This window comes from Carlito syrichta, unplaced genomic scaffold, assembly GCF_000164805.1.
Source record: "Carlito syrichta isolate Samal-C Ts95f unplaced genomic scaffold, Tarsius_syrichta-2.0.1 Scaffold312097, whole genome shotgun sequence".
Taxonomy (NCBI): Eukaryota; Metazoa; Chordata; class Mammalia; order Primates; family Tarsiidae; genus Carlito; species Carlito syrichta.
In genome coordinates, this window is record NW_007256193.1 from 327051 (window position 1) to 344166 (window position 17116).

At 47.2% G+C, this 17116-nt stretch overlaps 2 protein-coding genes across 4 annotated transcripts in view; one reads left to right on the forward strand and one right to left on the reverse strand.

Annotated features, from left to right (window-relative positions):
- The window catches only part of GLB1L2 (galactosidase beta 1 like 2), a 40104-nt gene that overhangs the window by 20458 nt on the left and 2530 nt on the right, over nucleotides 1-17116 (forward strand). For both annotated transcript variants that reach the window (XM_008069551.1, XM_021718340.1), the window contains 10 exons: nucleotides 1880-1972; nucleotides 4789-4870; nucleotides 8837-8907; nucleotides 11804-11888; nucleotides 13105-13242; nucleotides 13813-13893; nucleotides 14290-14396; nucleotides 14945-15085; nucleotides 15372-15443; nucleotides 15705-15783. In XM_008069551.1, coding sequence (XP_008067742.1) covers nucleotides 1880-1972; nucleotides 4789-4870; nucleotides 8837-8907; nucleotides 11804-11888; nucleotides 13105-13242; nucleotides 13813-13893; nucleotides 14290-14396; nucleotides 14945-15085; nucleotides 15372-15443; nucleotides 15705-15783 — 949 coding nt within the window. The remainder of the gene's footprint in view (nucleotides 1-1879; nucleotides 1973-4788; nucleotides 4871-8836; nucleotides 8908-11803; nucleotides 11889-13104; nucleotides 13243-13812; nucleotides 13894-14289; nucleotides 14397-14944; nucleotides 15086-15371; nucleotides 15444-15704; nucleotides 15784-17116) is intronic.
- Nucleotides 1-17116, reverse strand: part of B3GAT1 (beta-1,3-glucuronyltransferase 1) — a 57175-nt gene that overhangs the window by 4975 nt on the left and 35084 nt on the right. The window lies entirely within an intron of this gene.

Below are 17116 nucleotides of genomic sequence, written 5' to 3' on the forward strand. Positions count from 1 at the left end.
CCGCCTCAGCCTTCCAAGTAGCTGGAACTACAGGCGCGCTACTACGCCTGGCTAATTTTTGATTTATTGTAGAGATGAGGTCTCGCCGAGTTGCCCAGGCAGATTTCGAACCCGCGGGCTCAGGCAATCCACTTACCTCAGGCTCCCAAAGGCACGGGATTATAGGCTGAGCCACTGAGCCCGGCTTATTTATATTTTTATATGGCTTCAAGTTACTGTCTAACATCTTTTCATTTGAAATTTAGGTAATTTTTGTAGGATGGGTCTAGTTATAATAAACTCCCTCAGTTAAAAAAACATTTTTTTTGGTATGAGAATGTCTTAATTTCTTCCTCATTTTTGAGTTTTTCTGGATATAGAATTATCAGTTGACACTTTTTCTTTCTTTCAGTATTTTGAATATGTCATCCCATTGCCTTCAGGCTACAAGGTTTCTGCTGATATATCCTTTATAGTCTTATTAAGGATCCCTCATATGTGGCAAGCTACCTTTTTTTGCTGCATTCAAGAGTCTGTCTTTGTCTTTCAACAGTTTGATTATAATGTGTCTATGGTTCTCTAGGTTTCCTACTTGGAGTTTATTGAGCTTCTTGGATTTGCATATTCATGTCTTTCCTCATATTTTAGAGGTTTTCAGCCATTATTTCTTCAAATAACCTCTCTGCCCTTTTCTTTTTTCTTCTTCTAAGATTCCCAGAATGTGTATATTGGTCTGCTTAATGGTATTGTATAAGTCTCTTAGGCTCTGTTCACTTTAGTTCATTCAGTATTCTTTTTGTTCCTCAGACTTGAATTTCAAACTGACCTATCTTCAAGTTCACTTATTCTTTCTTCTGCCTGTTTGGATCTGAGGTTGTCCTCCTCTAGTAAATTTTTCAATTTAGATATATTTTCATCCTCAGGTTTTCTGTTGATTCTTTTTAAATAATTTCTATTTCTTTATTGATACTCTCATTTTTTTCATTAATATTTTAGTGGTTTTCTTTAGTTCTTTATCAGTTTTTCTTTTAGCTTATTGAGCACATTTATGACAGTTGTTATAGTCTTTACTAAGTCTAGTGTGTGCGTTTTCAAATACTCTTTTGGGGGGGTTATTTTATTCCTTTGAATGAGTCATATTTCCCTGTTTCTTTGTATAGTTTTGTTTTTGAATATTAGGCATTAAGAAAAAAAAAGTTACCTTTTCCAGTTTTTACAGATTAGCAGGGGAAATGTTCACTGATAACTGGGCCCCTGAGCCTGGAGATCAGCCCAGTGTGAAGACTTAACATCTCAACTAATTTTTTGCCATAGACATTCACGAGTTTGTAGTCCCCTGGAACTTTCCACACTCAGAGGCACCTGCTACTGCCTTCTGTAGCTTCCAACCTCAGGCCAAACTATGCTGATGTTTTCTGTCTGAGCTCCAAGTCAGACAAGACAGAAAGTAGTCCATTGGGCAGCCCACAGTCAGAACATTGTGTAATTACCTTTCATTTTACTCCTTCTCTTGTGAGGGAGGGAACTAGGAATTGGGGGACTTCCTCCCAACCACACCATGGAGTGAGGCAAGGATGAGTCAAAAACAATTATAAAATTTTCTACCATTTTTCATGTGGCTTTTGTTTTTTGATTGGGTGGTTTAGACACTTGACTGGTTTCTAGAGTTCCTATAAAATTATTTTAGTTTGTAGTTGTTTATGTTTCCACGGGAGAACGAGGGCCTGGTGCTTCCTATTATACTGTCTTACTGATAGGACTCTCAATTATATATCAAACTTTTTGAGACTTTTGTCTTCAAATGGGATATTTTGCTAGCAATTGACAATAGGTATGAGGCATTTAGATAATACAGGTCCTACCACAAACTCAGCTTCTGATTGCCATCTCTTCTCCTCAGTACAAGCATGGGGGACCCATCATTGCAGTGCAGGTGGAAAATGAATATGGTTCCTATAACAAAGACCCTGCTTATATGCCTTACATCAAGAAGGTAAGAATCAGCTTGGTTCATTTCTTTATATTCCTTTCTCTGGGATTTTTATCAGCTGTGGTGTGACATGTGGGTCTAATATTTTTCTCATATTAATGCTACATTTCCCAACATCATTTATTAATGGATTTTTATCTATGGTTTGTTTCAGCGGGGTTGTGACTTATTTGTCCATTATCAATTGAGTTTAATTTGGGGAGTGCAGTACACATGTGGTGTTGCAGGGGCTGAGAAAAAAGGCATTTCCTTAATTGAGTGGTATTGATTAGGAAAGACTTTCTGGAGAAACTGCTCTCCTTCCAGCATCTAGAGCAGTGGTTCACAGCCTTGACTGCACTTTGGCTTTCTTTAGGGAGATTTAAAAAATCCCTGTGCTCAGGCCATATACCATACAAATTAAATAAGAATCTCTGGGGTGGGTCTTAGACAGCTGATTCCAATGTGTGGGGGAGGTTGAGAACTACTGATTCAGTGTACAGCAGACCAGGGAAAGGCAGGGTGACACTTAAAAGAACAGGCTAATTTCAGATCTGGTTTTTGTCTCTTAGTAGCTGAGACTTTGAACAAATACTTTGGTTTTTCTAAACTTCTGTTTTCTCTTCTACAAAGTGGGACTAATAAGAGTATCGAATCCTCTGAATTGTTTTGTATAAGATCATGTGACTTAGTACTGTTCTAATACTGTAAGTTGTGAATAAATAAGACTTTGGTGGAATTATTGGTATTAGTTTTAGAGTACTTGGTTTGGCTGTGGTATGAGTTGAGGAAGGCTCGTGATGGCTTTGGCTTTGGCCCTTGATGCCCTGGGCAGCATCTCTTCTGCTGTCACATGCAGATAATTTTCCATCTGGAAATTATTTCAAGCCCTGTAGGCTGGAACTGAGACTCACACCCTTCAGCTTGTGGGTTCTTATCCACTCTTCTCCCTTCTTCTCACCTGAAGAAAGTCCTCTGAGTAGAGAACAAGGCTGTTTCCAGGAAGGGTGTCATCCTCAAGCTGGAAAGGAGCAAGCATAGTCCCCATGGCCAAGCCCAGCTACAGCCTGGATTAGGGCACACCTCATCTTCTTCCTTTCTGAGTTAGCTAGAAAGATCCCATCCTGTGCACAGGTTTGAGAGCTTCTTCTGCTACACCTAGTCCCTTCAGACTCTCTCTTGGTCCCTGGGACTTCTCCTGCAGTTGTTTACTTATTCAGCTACAGAAAGGAGAGCTCCACTGAGCAGGGAGAGAGGAGAGTGCCGCTCTGCAGCTCCTTCAGGGGCCTGCCCTGCTAAGTCATGCTCCCCTGGTGTCTGGGCAAAGGTACCCATGTATGACACAGGCAGACAAAGAAGCAGCAGCTCTGAGCCTTTGTTACCCTGAAGCTTCCGGGAGGACCCCTCCCAAACTGCTGTGCAACTTTTTCTGAGGGTGTTACAGAAAGGTAGACACGACCAGCGTTGGATGACCTTGGGCAAGTTTCATCATGTGCATGCACCATGGAGACAAGAACGCCTTAAAGTGAGAATGGTGTAAGATGGCAGGCACAAAGTCCCTGACTACACTTGAGGATTGCTGGTGCTCAGTAAATAATAAGTATCCCTTACAGGGCAGAGTCAATCAGTTAATATCTGGGAAAGATTACGTGTATGCATGTATGGTAATAATAAGCAAATGTTTGTTAAACATCAGTAAGTGACTAGTTAGTCAGTCATGAGGCAGTAGATGGGGCATTTGATAGAAATCTCATTGGGGCATTTGATAGAAATCTCATCTGGCCTCATGAATTCTGTCATGCCTGAGAACTGGAGTGCCCTCTGCTGGTCCTTCACCAGTGTGTGGGATTAGACCGGAGCTTTATTTACCCACCACATTTCTCTGTCTCCCCTGTTCCCAAAATATTTCAATTGAAATAAACAGTCTGGTTAGGTTATATATTTGCAGGAGAAATGATAGAAAAAGCCCCTTTGCTAACGTTCCTGGTCTGAAAGTTTAGAGCTCCAGAGCAGAACCTTTGAAAGAGGACAGACTCTGGGTTCAGGCCCACACAGTCCCATTAGCCCTGTAACCTGTGATGCTTGAGTCAGCCTCTCTGAGGCTCATCTATACTGTTAAAACATTCACTGTGAAGCTTGGCTGGGGCAGCCTGTGTGAGATGCCTAGCCGAAGGCCCGGCACAGTAGCAAGTGCTGTATATATGCTAGTGGCTATTCTGACTAGTAACAGTTGTCACAGCTCCTCAAGCACAGTATGTTTCTTCTCCTTTGTCCTCTGATTTACAGCCTCCAAGGATGCCTCCTGCCCTAATAGGCATAGGCAGAGCACCATGGGCATGTGACTGGGCATGGCTGGGCCATCCTAGTCCTTGCTGCTGACCATGCCCACACTGGTTGGCATGGGGAAGGAACAGGCCGCTTGTCATGGTGTGAGTGAAGGGGAGGATGTGGGTGCCACCCTAGAGGCCTGAGCCACTCGCTGGAGCCCAGCAGGTAGTTGCTGGATAATGATGTGGCAGCCTGCTTCCCTGAGCCAGCTTCAGAGTGGGTCTGTCTAGGAGCAGCAAGCCAGCCAGACTAGGCCCTTGCCAGATCGAGAGCAACCAAGGGCTGCTAGAGCTCAACAGCTCTGCCTGCTGCAACTAGAGCTCAAACTGACCGGAACTTTGTGGAACACGGTAGGTGCAGATGAGATGGGCTTTTCTGTGTTATGCAGAGAAGCAGATGCTTCATTTAGGTCTGTCCCTCTTGTTCCTCAGGCTACCCCATCCACAGATGCATGGCACCATAGAAGCTCTGAGGAATGAGGCAAACGTTGACTTGTCTATTTCCCTCAACAGGCCTTGGAGGACCATGGTATTGTGGAGCTGCTCTTGACTTCAGACAACAAAGATGGCTTGAGCAAAGGAGTCGTCCAGGGAGGTACTTGCATGGATGCTACGGAAAGGCAGCTGCTTGGCTCTGCTGTGTGCTTCCCTAGGCAGGACTGAGGCACAGGCAGGGACTTCTCTGGTGTCTGTTCCGCTCCCATGAATTTGGCACTAGACCTGGAGCTCCAGGCTGCAGAGGGTCATTGGGTCTGTGTCAGAGCCCGAGTGCCACGCCCAGCTCTGTAGCTGATCTCCCGCCTGCTGAGCACTAGGCAGGAGCAGCACTCTGCAACTTGCTGCCCACTGTGGTCCTCCTCCTGTCAGGAAACCACAGCTCTGTTCCCGGCTACATAGGCCCCAACCCTCTAGTCACCTCGACTCCTCTCCTATACGTCTGGCTCACAAACTGTTGTGCATCCTTCCATCTTTAGCTTTATCTTCCAGATGTATCTGGGATTCACACATGCTTAACCCCTTACCTGGGACCATCATTTCACACTCACATGATTGCAGTAGCATTTTGACTGAGTGCCCTTGTTTTCATGGACTCTTCCACACTGTTTCTCAGCACAGCAGCCTGTGTCTGCCTTTGGAAATGTCATTGCAATTATCTTACTTCCTTGCCTGAACTCATGCGGTCCTATCTCACTCATAGTGTAGTGCATATTCTGAGAAGGATCACAGAGGGCCTGGCAGCCTCCAGGGGGCCTGGTTGAGCTCACTTCCTGCTGCTCTCCCCTTGCTGACTCTGATCCACCCTTCTCACCCTCTGGCTGGTCCTGGAACATACTGGATCCCCGTCCCCAGGGACACTGTACTTCCTCCAGAGCACTGCATAGCTGTTCCCTGAAGCCGTGCCTCCTCTTGGGGCTCATCCAGTTCTTTCCCTCTGCTTTCTTTTTGCCTCCTCTCATTTGGGTAGTTTATTTATTTTGCTTTCACCATACATTCTGCAGGGGCTTGGGTTTGCTAGTCTTGTTCAGGCTGTGCTTTCATGTCCAGACAGTTTGTGGACTGAAATGGTGCAGTGTTCTCCTGTCATTGTGGTGGGACCTTCTTGTGGGTGCCTATAGGTGTACTTCCCTCCACTGTAGAACATTCTACACTTTATTATCTTTCTTTTGTATTTCCCTTCATGGACTGAACTGATAGATAGGAACTTCTATTTCTGTATTGCTACAGCAGTGCCTGGCACGTGGTTGGCACCCGGTAAGTGACTGTCAGATGAATGGGGAGGAGAAAGCTCTTGTCCCCAGGACCCACAGTGATTCCCACTGTTTCCATGTGGTGGTGCTATTTCCCTGTGACTGCTTCCAAGGCCTAACCACAGACAGGTTCAGGAGGGACTGTGGCTGTGTAGGGAGATGCCTTTTGATGCCGAACATATTTTTAGTGCTTGCCAGTGTCCTGACAACAGGCCTGGGAGGATGCTGGTAGTCTTCCAGGCTGCCTGCCAGGCTGGGTATGCTCCCATGCAGTGTTTGCAAATTCTCGAGGTATACTGGCTCACTTTTCCATGTGCTTGGTTTCACTCTCACTGTGGTCATCCCATTTGTTTTTCCTTTTATTTCTTCTCTATGGTCCCCTCCATCCCGCCCCCCGCCCCACCAACTATTTTCTTTTTTAAGCAAATGCTTTACCAAGGATCTTCCAAACACCCATCACTGGTGTTTTCCAGGCACCCTTACGTATTCAATTCTCTCAGGTCTAATCTGGCTGTCTGTTGCCCTCGCTTTCCTGTTTCCATCCACATGGGGCCTGTTTGCAGCCTTTCTCCTGGGCCTGACCTCCTGTGTGGAATCCCATCTCCTGGAACCCCGAAGGCACTGCTCCCTTATTTCCTGTGTTCACTGTTTCTGCTGATGCACAAGGACATTCTGGTCCTGATCCTTTTATATGTCGTTTTCTCCTTCCTTGCCATGTCTAGAAAGCTTAGGATTCCTTTTCTCCTTGGCATTCTGGCATTTCACAACTGTGTGCCTTGTATGAGACGCCTCACTTCATGGAGCGTCTATAGAGCACACGGTGGGAGGACAGGGCATTGCAGTTCTTCGTGATGCTCTTCAGTTCTACTTTCTAGTCAGCTTCTTCCACTTTCCTCCTGTTATTTCCTGGATCATGTTTTTCTTGACTGTATTTTCTTCCTTAGAGCATGCTTTTAAAATTGCTATTATCTTTCTTATCTCTCTGAGATAAGAATTTATCCTAATAATTTAACCTTTCGCTTTCAAACACTGTATGTGTTTTTCATCGGTTCTGCTTGCTGTGTTTTCCTACTGCCTCTTCTACCTAGTCTCCCACGTGAGGGGACATTCTGGATTGTCTGGCTCTTGCTGTGCAGCTTAAGAAAGAACCACTCAACAGCCATATAGGAGTGTGGGGAGGCTGTTGATGGGAGTTCTTCTCCACGGGCAATGGTTGCTATTTGAAGGATGGAAGCTCAGATGTCGGATTGGAGATATTGTCTTTAGCACCATTAGGTGTTCCTGGAGAAGAAGACCTTGTTATCTTGCTGCAGATATTCTGGATCAGGCCAGAGGAGGAGGAGAAGTGCCCTTGTTTAGACTGCCTGCATCTGCCCTTCAGTCTTCTCTTCCACCTCCCTGGTACACCCTGACCTGGAGCCCTTCCTAGACAGTGTGGTCCCTTCTGAGGGAATGGGCGTGGGTGGGAAGAAGGCTTGAGGCTGGGGACATGAGCTTAGGGGGTATCCTCCCTTGCATGGAGCTCAGGCCTGGGGATGGGCTGGGATGTGGCCTTGAGTTGGAGTGGGAACCATCATAATCTCTTCCGTTCTCCTAGGCTACTTACTGTCCTGACATCCTTTTCCAGTGTCCTGGGATTTTCTGACATCTCCTCTCATCCTTGTTCCTTGTGGTCCATCCATCCTCTCCTTGTATTTTTATGAGGTGTAGGGAAGGCTAGGGCAGAGACATTGTGCTCGGTGAGCCATGTGAAGCTTGTGGGCTTTGAGATTTCTGCATGGCCAGTTTCAGACAGGCCTGCTATCTTCAAGGGGCTTCTAACTTGAGGTGGGGAGGGACCATGGTGTAAGGACTTAGCCAGTGAGTTGCAGTGACTGTGCAGGGTAAGGGGATAGTGTCACAGGGCTCCGGTTATGGCCCCTTTCTGCATCTACCTCAAGGCAGGTTGTACCTCCCAGATGCAGTTGTCTGTCAGGTATTGTTTGTCTTTCTTCAATGGTAATCGAAGGCTTATGTCCTACAAGAGAGTGTCAGGGTGGTCATGCTTGCCAAACTGGCTCAATCTCTGTCATGCATTCCTAGGCCACTGGAGCCTGGGCATGGCCATACCTGTGAGGGCTGTGTGCAAGTGGACCACAGGCAGGTGAGGAGCCTTAGAATCAAGCTCTGAAGCTAGGGTTGGTGGAGGGACAGCTATGTTGTTGGCCAAACATAGCATATCTTCCTTAACCATGTATTTCACTGAGGGAAAACCATGAAAATAGCATTAAATTTTAAAAGGAACACATTATGGAGTAGAATAGAAAACTAGTCCTTATCAAGAAATAAAACAGGAGGCTTCATTTGCATCATGACCCTTAGGGTGCCAAGTAAAGATCAGGCTCTGATTCCCAGAAAAGAATAATCAACAGGCATGCACACTCCACACTTTGCTTGTAGACATCACAATTAATCAAGAACAGATGCTCAGCGAGCAACTGCGTTGTCAGTGCTGTGCTGAGTGCTGGAATCTCCAAAATGAGCAAGGTCAGTCTCCTGGCATCCCAGAAGTGAACTTCTAAGAGGAGGTGGTGTCAAGCGTCATAACCAGTAGGCTTGGCCACTGCAGGAGGCTGCCTGCCAGGCCGGGCATGCTCCCATGCAGTGCTTGCGAATTCCCAAGGTAGACAGGTCACTTTTCCATGTGCTTAGTTTCACTCTCAGTGTGGTTATCCTTTATTGTACCAGAAGATTGAGAGGGGTCTGGGGCAATTCAGAAAGTCTCCTGGCTTTGGGACAATTCCTCATCTCTCTCTCCTCCTTCCACTTAATAGTGCTGGCCACCATCAACTTACAGTCGCCACATGAGCTGCAGTTGCTGACCAAGTTTCTCCTAAGTGTCCAGGTAAGTCCAGTCCAAAGGAAGCTGCTGCCCCAGCATCAGCTCATGGCCCCTGTTTCCATACACCTGCACAGCAGGCCGCCAAGGAGCTGCTCTGTGGTGTTACTGGGCAGGCTGACACAGCTTTGGGGGAGGGGGGTGCCTGAGAGTCACTGCCCCCGGGAGAGGGCCCTTTCAGTGCACTCATAGAGGGCTCTTGACTTCTGTGGACTCCACTAGCCCCAGACTCACTCCCAGGGAGTGAGGGAGAAGATAAATACTTTTCTGTTCTTTGCTGTGTGTAGTGTCTGACCTTAACCTGTAAGGCACTTCCAGTCCTAGAAAGATTACTGTCATTAGCAAGACAGGAAGCCGGGTCCACTCCAGGTCAGGAGAGAGAAAAGAGTTTCTGGATATATCTCAACTTCTGTCAGGTTGATGGGCATTTACAGTACACACCTGTTATGAAGGAGACAGATGTGATCCTAAGGTCTCCTGTCACCTGCTTCACGAGGGCATGAATGTCTCCCCATGTCCACATTGGGTCCCTGCACTGTGAACAGATGCCTGTAGAGATATTGGACTGTTTTCCTTTCTAGCTGATAGACCTTTAGAGCAGGGGTTGTATTTTCAGGCATGTTCACATGGAGTCACCATGGCAATGTGAGGTCACGTGTATGTTTGATATGGCTACTTCTGGAGTGTAGACAGTGAGGGGTTGTGTCTTCAGGCATATCCACATGGAGTCACCATGTTTGATGTGGCTAATTCTGGAGTGCAGACAGCCAGAATGGGTGGGACATGTTCCCAGGAGGATGGGATGGTATGGGGCCTGCTCCATGTGGGCTTCTGTGAGACAGAGCAGGTATGAGTGATAGATCCAGAAGACCCACACCGAGTCTCATCTTCCTTCCCTCCCCTCCTCCAGTATTTCCTGGGTGCCTGCTTAGGTCTGCAGTGGTGGTGGAGCCTCTTACACTGTGTGACTAATATGGCAGAGTCTCTATTCTTTTGCAGTGATAACCTACTTGGGGACAGAGAGACATGTGACATACACAATCACATGGTAATGAAGGAGAATTGAGCCTGAGTGCTGCCAAGGAGACACACAGGATGCTATGAGCTTCCCTGGCCATGTGACCTTGGACAAGTGACTTGACCTCTCTGTGTATCTCTTTCTCTTCCCAAGCAGGGATGATGAGAGTATATCAGTTCATAGCACCAACTCATGGCTGCTAGAGGAGTCAACGAGGTCATGTCTGGAAGCACCAGAATAGCAGCTGACATAGCTCAGTGCCTTGTGTCACACTTCATGGCATCCTTGGAGACCTAGCCACACCTGTGCCTCCCAGTCCAGCTGTCCTGCCAACACGATGGCCCTGCTGAAGAGCTTTCTTGTGCACAGTTCAAAGATGTCTATTTTCCTTAAGGAAGGGGGATTAGGTGCTTCCTTGTTTAGACCCAGGGCTCTCTGAATGCACAGCACGAGTCTTATATCCTAGCCATGAGTCACCTGCCAGCACCTCACTCATCCTTTAAGTCCATGCCCTGTGGTGAGGGGAATTATGCAGGGTTTCTCAAGCACTTCCTGCCTGGAAGCCATTGTGTGCTATGGCTTAGTGTGCACTATGTCATTCAGTCTACCAGGTGACCATGAGATACTACTGTTATTCCTACTTTCCCATTAAAGAGACATTAAATGGATCAAGTACCTTGTGAGTGGTGGCCCAGGGATCATAACACAGTGTGGCTACAGGGTTCCAGCTCTTGACCATGTTGTGCTGTGCAGTGAGCTGGGCCACGGTGGACATCCACCTTCCTTGACCCTGGCACCCCTGAGCCAACGAGCCCACGCCTAGCACTGGAGATTCCTGAGATGTGCTTCCCTGTTTTTAGTGACTTCAACATGGTACAGTGTACCCCCTTGTTGGGAGGCAGATGACTTCTAAAGAAATCCAAGCCACTAGTCTTGCTAAAACGATTAATGTGACTACTTTGGCTTTTACCCAAAGTAAAAGTGGCTGGTACCTTCTACTTGATGGACCATAACTTTTGCCTACACCTGGATCAGATCTTGTTGCTCCATATGCAGTTGCCCTCTAGTGTGAGCCTATCACTGATGAGAGGACACTTGATGAGCTGTTGCTGAGCCTATGAAGAAGGCTCCTGAGCACAGTGCCTGAAACACTGAATATTGGTCCTCACACCTCCTGTAGGTGCTCTGGGGCTTCTGCAGACTTGGCAGAGCAGAGCATGGTCCCAGGAATGATCTCTGTTTCCTGGGGGTAATCCTGTGCCAACTCCAGTATTCTGAAATACTGTTTAAGGCTTGTTAAGTGTCACAACCAAGATATGATCCAAACTGTGGCTGCAGAACCTGCACTCTGAATAGTTGTGCTGTAAGGCTCTGATTTCTGGCCCAAAAAATTGCTGCAGACTGCTGTTTAAACTAAGGTAAATCTTGAAGAGGACCCACTCTGTAGCTCTCTGACTCTTTTGGCTAATAGGGAGCAGCACCTGAGGAAACTGTGCTCACAGTGTACCTCTCAGACACAGAGCTATTCTGGACAGCATTCTCCTTCCCTGGGAGAGGATAGCAAAGCTTTAGTTTGACTCAGAAGCAAGCTTGTGTCTTCTTGCTAGCATGTATGCACTGTTAAAGCCACATTAAGCCATCAGGGCCCACTGTGTCAACTTTGGTAGCTTCTTCTGCTCTATCCTATAGGTTTGGAGCCCACACATGGTGGGTGAGACAGTGCCAGTAAATTTGGCCCTTTCCTGTGCTCTATTTCCAGAGACTCCAAGACCAGGAATGTGCAGCTAGAGAAGAGTTGGGAGGACAGAGGTCTGGGGCTCTCCCATGAGAAGGTCTTCCCCTTGCTCATCTGGCCTGCCTAACTCTTTATTTTGTGCTGTCCAGGGGGTTCAGCCCAAGATGGTGATGGAGTACTGGACGGGGTGGTTTGACTCGTGGGGAGGCCCTCACAATATCTTGGATTCTTCTGGTGAGTGCTTGCAGTGCCTATATCCAGCATGTGTGTTGACATTAGAAGCAAGAATAAGTTTCAAATAAGCTGCCAGTTAATGTCAGTCAGCTACAGGGTTTGGGTGTAGCAGTCAGCTCCTGCATTTATGTGTGTGTGGTAGTCAGCTCCTGGGTTTATCTGTGTGTAGTAGTCAGCTCCTAATATTCCATAGTCATTTGTCTTGACATTTAAAGTGACCGGTAGGACTTCTAACATTGCTTGTTTATGTTTTTGTAGTTAGAAAAGTAATGCATGCCTATTGCAAGCATCCAGAAAATAAATAAAAAGTATAAAAAAAGAAATAAAAATCCCAGAGCCCAGAGAAAACACTTAGATGCACACAGTGCAGGCAATTCTCCCTGTGTGCACTGCTGTGTGCCACCCGCTTGTGCCAGTTAATGACACATGTGGGTAGCTTTCTATATAATCAAATATAGATTTTAAAAGAATCTATATTTTTTATTGCCCCAGTCTCTTAGGATGTTTTCAGTGGTTTTGTTCATTGAGCATTTCAGTGAGCATCCTTGAACGTACAGTTGGGTATACCTGGCATATTATTTCCATAGAAAAACAAAAGAATTGTGACAGTAGTACAACTTTGATATGTGTATTTACCAAACTGCCCTCCAGAAAGATTGTAGCAGTTTTTACTTATCATTATTAAGTGAAAGCATTTCCCACAGATGATCAGCACTGAGTGTTAAAATAGTTTGTATATTTAATATGCCATTATTTAGTTTGCATTTTTTGATTTATATTAATAAAATATGTATTTATTAACCAGTTTTTTTCCCCTTTGATATTTTCATGTTATGTTTCATTTCCTAATGAAGGTAGGATGGGGTAGTCAGTATTCTGTTCCCTACTAAGTGCCATCTTTGTGCATTTTATAAGCCGTGAGTCAGCAAGACTCACATGGAGAAGCCTGCTGGATAGAGAAGGCTGTTCACATTGGAGTTTATGGAGACTTAACTAGCTTGAAAACATTCAGGGCCTAAGCTCTGGGGTGGTAATTTTGGCCCATGCTTCTTCTTCCTCCCCTACTCTGTGATTGGAGTTTCAGTGAGAGCTGAATGACAGAGCAACCAAGCTGGCCTTGAAGAGGGACTGGGAAAAATGAGACCAAATGGTACTCCTAGGCTTGTCTCAGACTCTCACTTGCTCTGCATACCCCCCTTTCTCCCTCCTCCTGCAGAGGTTTTAAAAACAGTGTCTGCCATCATCGATGCCGGCTCCTCCATCAACCTCTACATGTTCCACGGAGGCACCAATTTTGGCTTCATAAGTGGAGCCATGCACTTTCATGACTATAAGTCTGATGTCACCAGCTATGGCAAGTATTCCTCAATACTGCCCCTCTGTGGTCCACCCAGCATGTACTTGAATCAACTTCTGGCATCTTCAGAGTCTTTGGCAGTAAAGTATCTGGGAAGGCAGAGACTTTGGATGGTCAATTTACACTTTCAGAACAGTGGGAAACTCTAGCAGTTGATGTGCTCTTGAGCTGGCTCCTCTGTGGAGAGGCCTCTTTGGCAGAAATTGGCTAGAGGAAGTACGAGAGGCCCCCTGGTGACAGGGTGGGATGGGAGGCTCCCCTCCCTGTCCAGCCCCTTAAAGTGGTGTGACCCTGCTCCTCTTTAGGTTGAGAGTCCCCAGAAAGTGGAAATTCCACCCAAAGCTAGAAATTCAGTCATGCTGTGATCATGGGCAGTTTTTGTATTTAGCGTTTGCAGTATTTTGACTGAGTAGCTCAAAAGTGTTTTGCCTCCCAAATTGCTGAGATGGAAACCCTGCTGCCTACTCAGCTTCTCGCTGTTCTTTGTGCTACTGTACACATGGTCCTGGTGACAGAAATGACCGTGATGGGACAGGAATGGTACTGACGGGCCCTGGTGTCTTGCAGACTATGATGCTGTGCTGACAGAGGCTGGAGATTACACAGTCAAGTACGTCAAACTTCGAGAATTCTTTGGCTCCATCTCAGGTACCCAGGAGACAGCAGACTCAAGTGCCAACTTAGGCCCTTGCTTCTTTCCTAACCCCTAACAAGTTACCTCCTCACTGTCTCACCTCAAACCCAGTTGATCTGTGAGCAAGGACATCCTAGACAAGCCTGTTTTCATCATAGCTTGTGTCTTGCCAGCTTTTCCTTTGCATTTTATAGAGGTAAAGGCTCCTTATCTCACATGGAGGGTATGAGAAAAGCCCTATGCCTTGCTTTCCTGCATTGGCCTAGGCTGGTGCTAAGACCCAGCTTCCTGTTCCTCCTGTCATTAACTGGAGCATATTGGGCCCACAGTTGGAAGTTGGGTGGGGGGGCTGAAGAGGTGGTGACATATGGGTCTTTTGAGGATGGCCCTGTTGTCTGTCTGTGTTGCAGGTGCCCCTCTACCTCCCCCACCTGACCTTATTCCCAAGATGTCTTATGAGCCGATGGTACCAGCTTTCTACCTGTCCCTGTGGGATGCCCTCAAGTACATAGGGGAGGTGAGTGTGGGACAGTTGCAGGGGGATAGGGGGAACAGGGCATACTGAGAAGAGGAAAGCCAGTGCTTGATGGCTGAGGGGTCTGCTCTCCAACTGTGGAACTCAGAGTTCAGGCAAGAGTATGAAGTGGGAAGACATAAAGGACCTTGAAGAAAGATGGGTGGCCCAGCAGGCCTTTCCTTTCTCCAGCCTCAGAGAGGAGGGTGAAGGGGCAGAAGAAGGCACCTCCTGAAGCTGACTCAAGGAATTCTGGGATTCAAAAATGACAGTGGCTCAAAGAGTTAAACATCTACTTGCTTACAGGGCTGCACTCTGCTATTACCTGTCCCTTTGTCTTATCCCCTTCCCTGTGACTCAGAGTCATAGGTTTAGTGTGTTGAGATATCAAAGTAGAAAACACAGTTAAGAGTTCCCCTTCCTCCCACCCTATGTGCTGGCTTCCGTGTTGGGGGGGAGAATGTCTGTAACTCCATGCCCCCCAGGAGACTCAGGCTGAGACTGTTCTTCTTGAGGCTGCCCTCCCTGTGCTTCTTGTCTCTTCTGTGTAGCCAATCAAGTCTGAAAATCCCATCAACATGGAGAACCTGCCAGTCAATGAGGGAAATGGACAGTCCTTTGGGTACATTCTGTATGAGACTACTATCGCCAAGTCTGGCATCCTCAGTGGTCTTGTGCGTGATTGGGGGCAGGTAGGAGCACCTCTTCTTAAGTTCTGTGACCTAGTAATCAGCCCTACAATACCCATCTGACTCTTTTCCATCAGAATTGGCTGTTATCAGTGTATAAAAATGGCCTGTCCTTGTCAGCTCTGCAATCCTTCTCAGCTGTGCTTGTGGGCATTCATTTTTACTCTGTGCGGATGGGCCCCTCCTTGGCTACACACACACAGTGCTGCCTCTCTCTTGGCCTAGCAGAGATCCCTCTCTTTCTCCCTCCTGCTGACCATAGATGCTTTCCATCTGTTCCCTTTGACAGGTATTTGTGAACACAGCATCCATAGGATTCTTGGACTATAAAAGGACAAAGATCATGATCCCCTTGATTCAGGTGTGTTATCCTGGGGCGCTGGGTAATAACTAGCCCCAGCTGCTTCAAATGAAATTTTGTGGGAATCAGAGAGGAAGACCTGGAAGACAGGAGGCTCCTTAACCACAAGCTGCAGATGGGAAGGGCAAGCATGACTTTCTGACCAGCTGGGACACTCATTCCATCCTTAGGGCATAGGAAACAACTGGGGTTCACAAACAAATTCTGGGGTGAAGCTGTGGCCTTACCAGGCAGTCATTATTGCCACTGTGTTCCTGGCAGGGTTACACTGTGCTGAGGATCTTGGTGGAGAATCGTGGGAGAGTCAACTACGGGAATCATATTGATGACCAGCGCAAAGGTGGGGCCTAGCACATGCTGAGAGAGCAGCCTGTGCTTACCACATATGTGGCTGTCTTTGATTCATAACAGCACACCAGTGAGCCACAAAGGCCCAATGAAGGAAGGCAGGTTATAGAGTCCCATTGCAGAGAGGTGGGTCATGGAGGCCTGTTGCAGGAAAGGCAAGTCGTGGAGACCCTTTGCAGGGAGGCCGGTCATGGAGTCCCAGTGGATGGAGGTGAGTCATGGAGGCCCATTGGAGGGAGGTGGGTCATGGAGGCCAGTGAATGGAGGTGAGTCATAGATGTCCTTTGAAGGAAGGTGGTTCGTTTAGGCCCAGTGGATGCAGGTAGGGTATGGAGGCCCATTGGAGGGAGGGGGATCATGGAGGCCCACTGTAGTGAGGTGGATCGTGGATGCCTATTTGGAAGAAGGTGGGTCATGGAGGTCCACTGGAGGGAGGTGGGTCATGGAGGCCCACTGGAGCCCATGGGAGTGAGGTGGGTCACGGAGGTCCACTGGAGGGAGGAGGGTCATGGAGGTCCAATGGAGGCCCATTGGAGTGAGGTGGGCCATGGAGGCCCATTGGAGGGAGGTGGGTCGAGGAGGCCACTGGAGCAAGGTGGGCTGTGGTGAACCCTTGTAGGGAAGTGGGTCATGGAGTTTTGTTGCAGGGAGGTGAATCGTGGAGACTCCTTGTAGGGAGATAGGTCATAAAGACCTATGAAGAGAGGTGGGCCATGGAGGTTTGTTGCAGGGAGGTGGGTCATGGAAGCCTGTTGCTGGGAGGTGGAGAGGCTATGTTTTCCTACATGTGAGGCCAGGTCTGAGTGACCAGAGAAGCCCAGCTGGGTTTGGCCTCTGTCCTTGTAGCACTCCATGTGTGTGCTGTGTGAATGAGCACACATGAACACTGAGCTGGGGTCACTGGCTCTGCCTGGTCTGCAGTTGGTTTTAGTAGGGGCTATCTGCTTGGTGGGGATGACAAGCAAGGAATGGGACTTCCAAGAATCCAAGGAAGGGCACAGGACCCCTGCCTTGGGGGGCCTCCTCCACACCGAATTTCTTCTTTTGATACATCTTGGGAAACCCAGAGATTATCTCATGTGGTGAGAAGGAGGAAGCAGGACATACAATAAATAAACACCTTTTGACAGCATGGCCCTCTGAGAATATCCCACCAATTCACTTTATTTTTCCTGGCCTACTAAATCTTTTACACTTTAATTTAGCCCTTTAAAAAAATCTATGTAAATGTGGGTGGTTTCAGGTAAGTTATAAAAAAGTACTCAAAATACACCTGGGTGAGCAAGACTGGTGAGCTCCCAATTCTGTCATGGGCTTTTGCATTT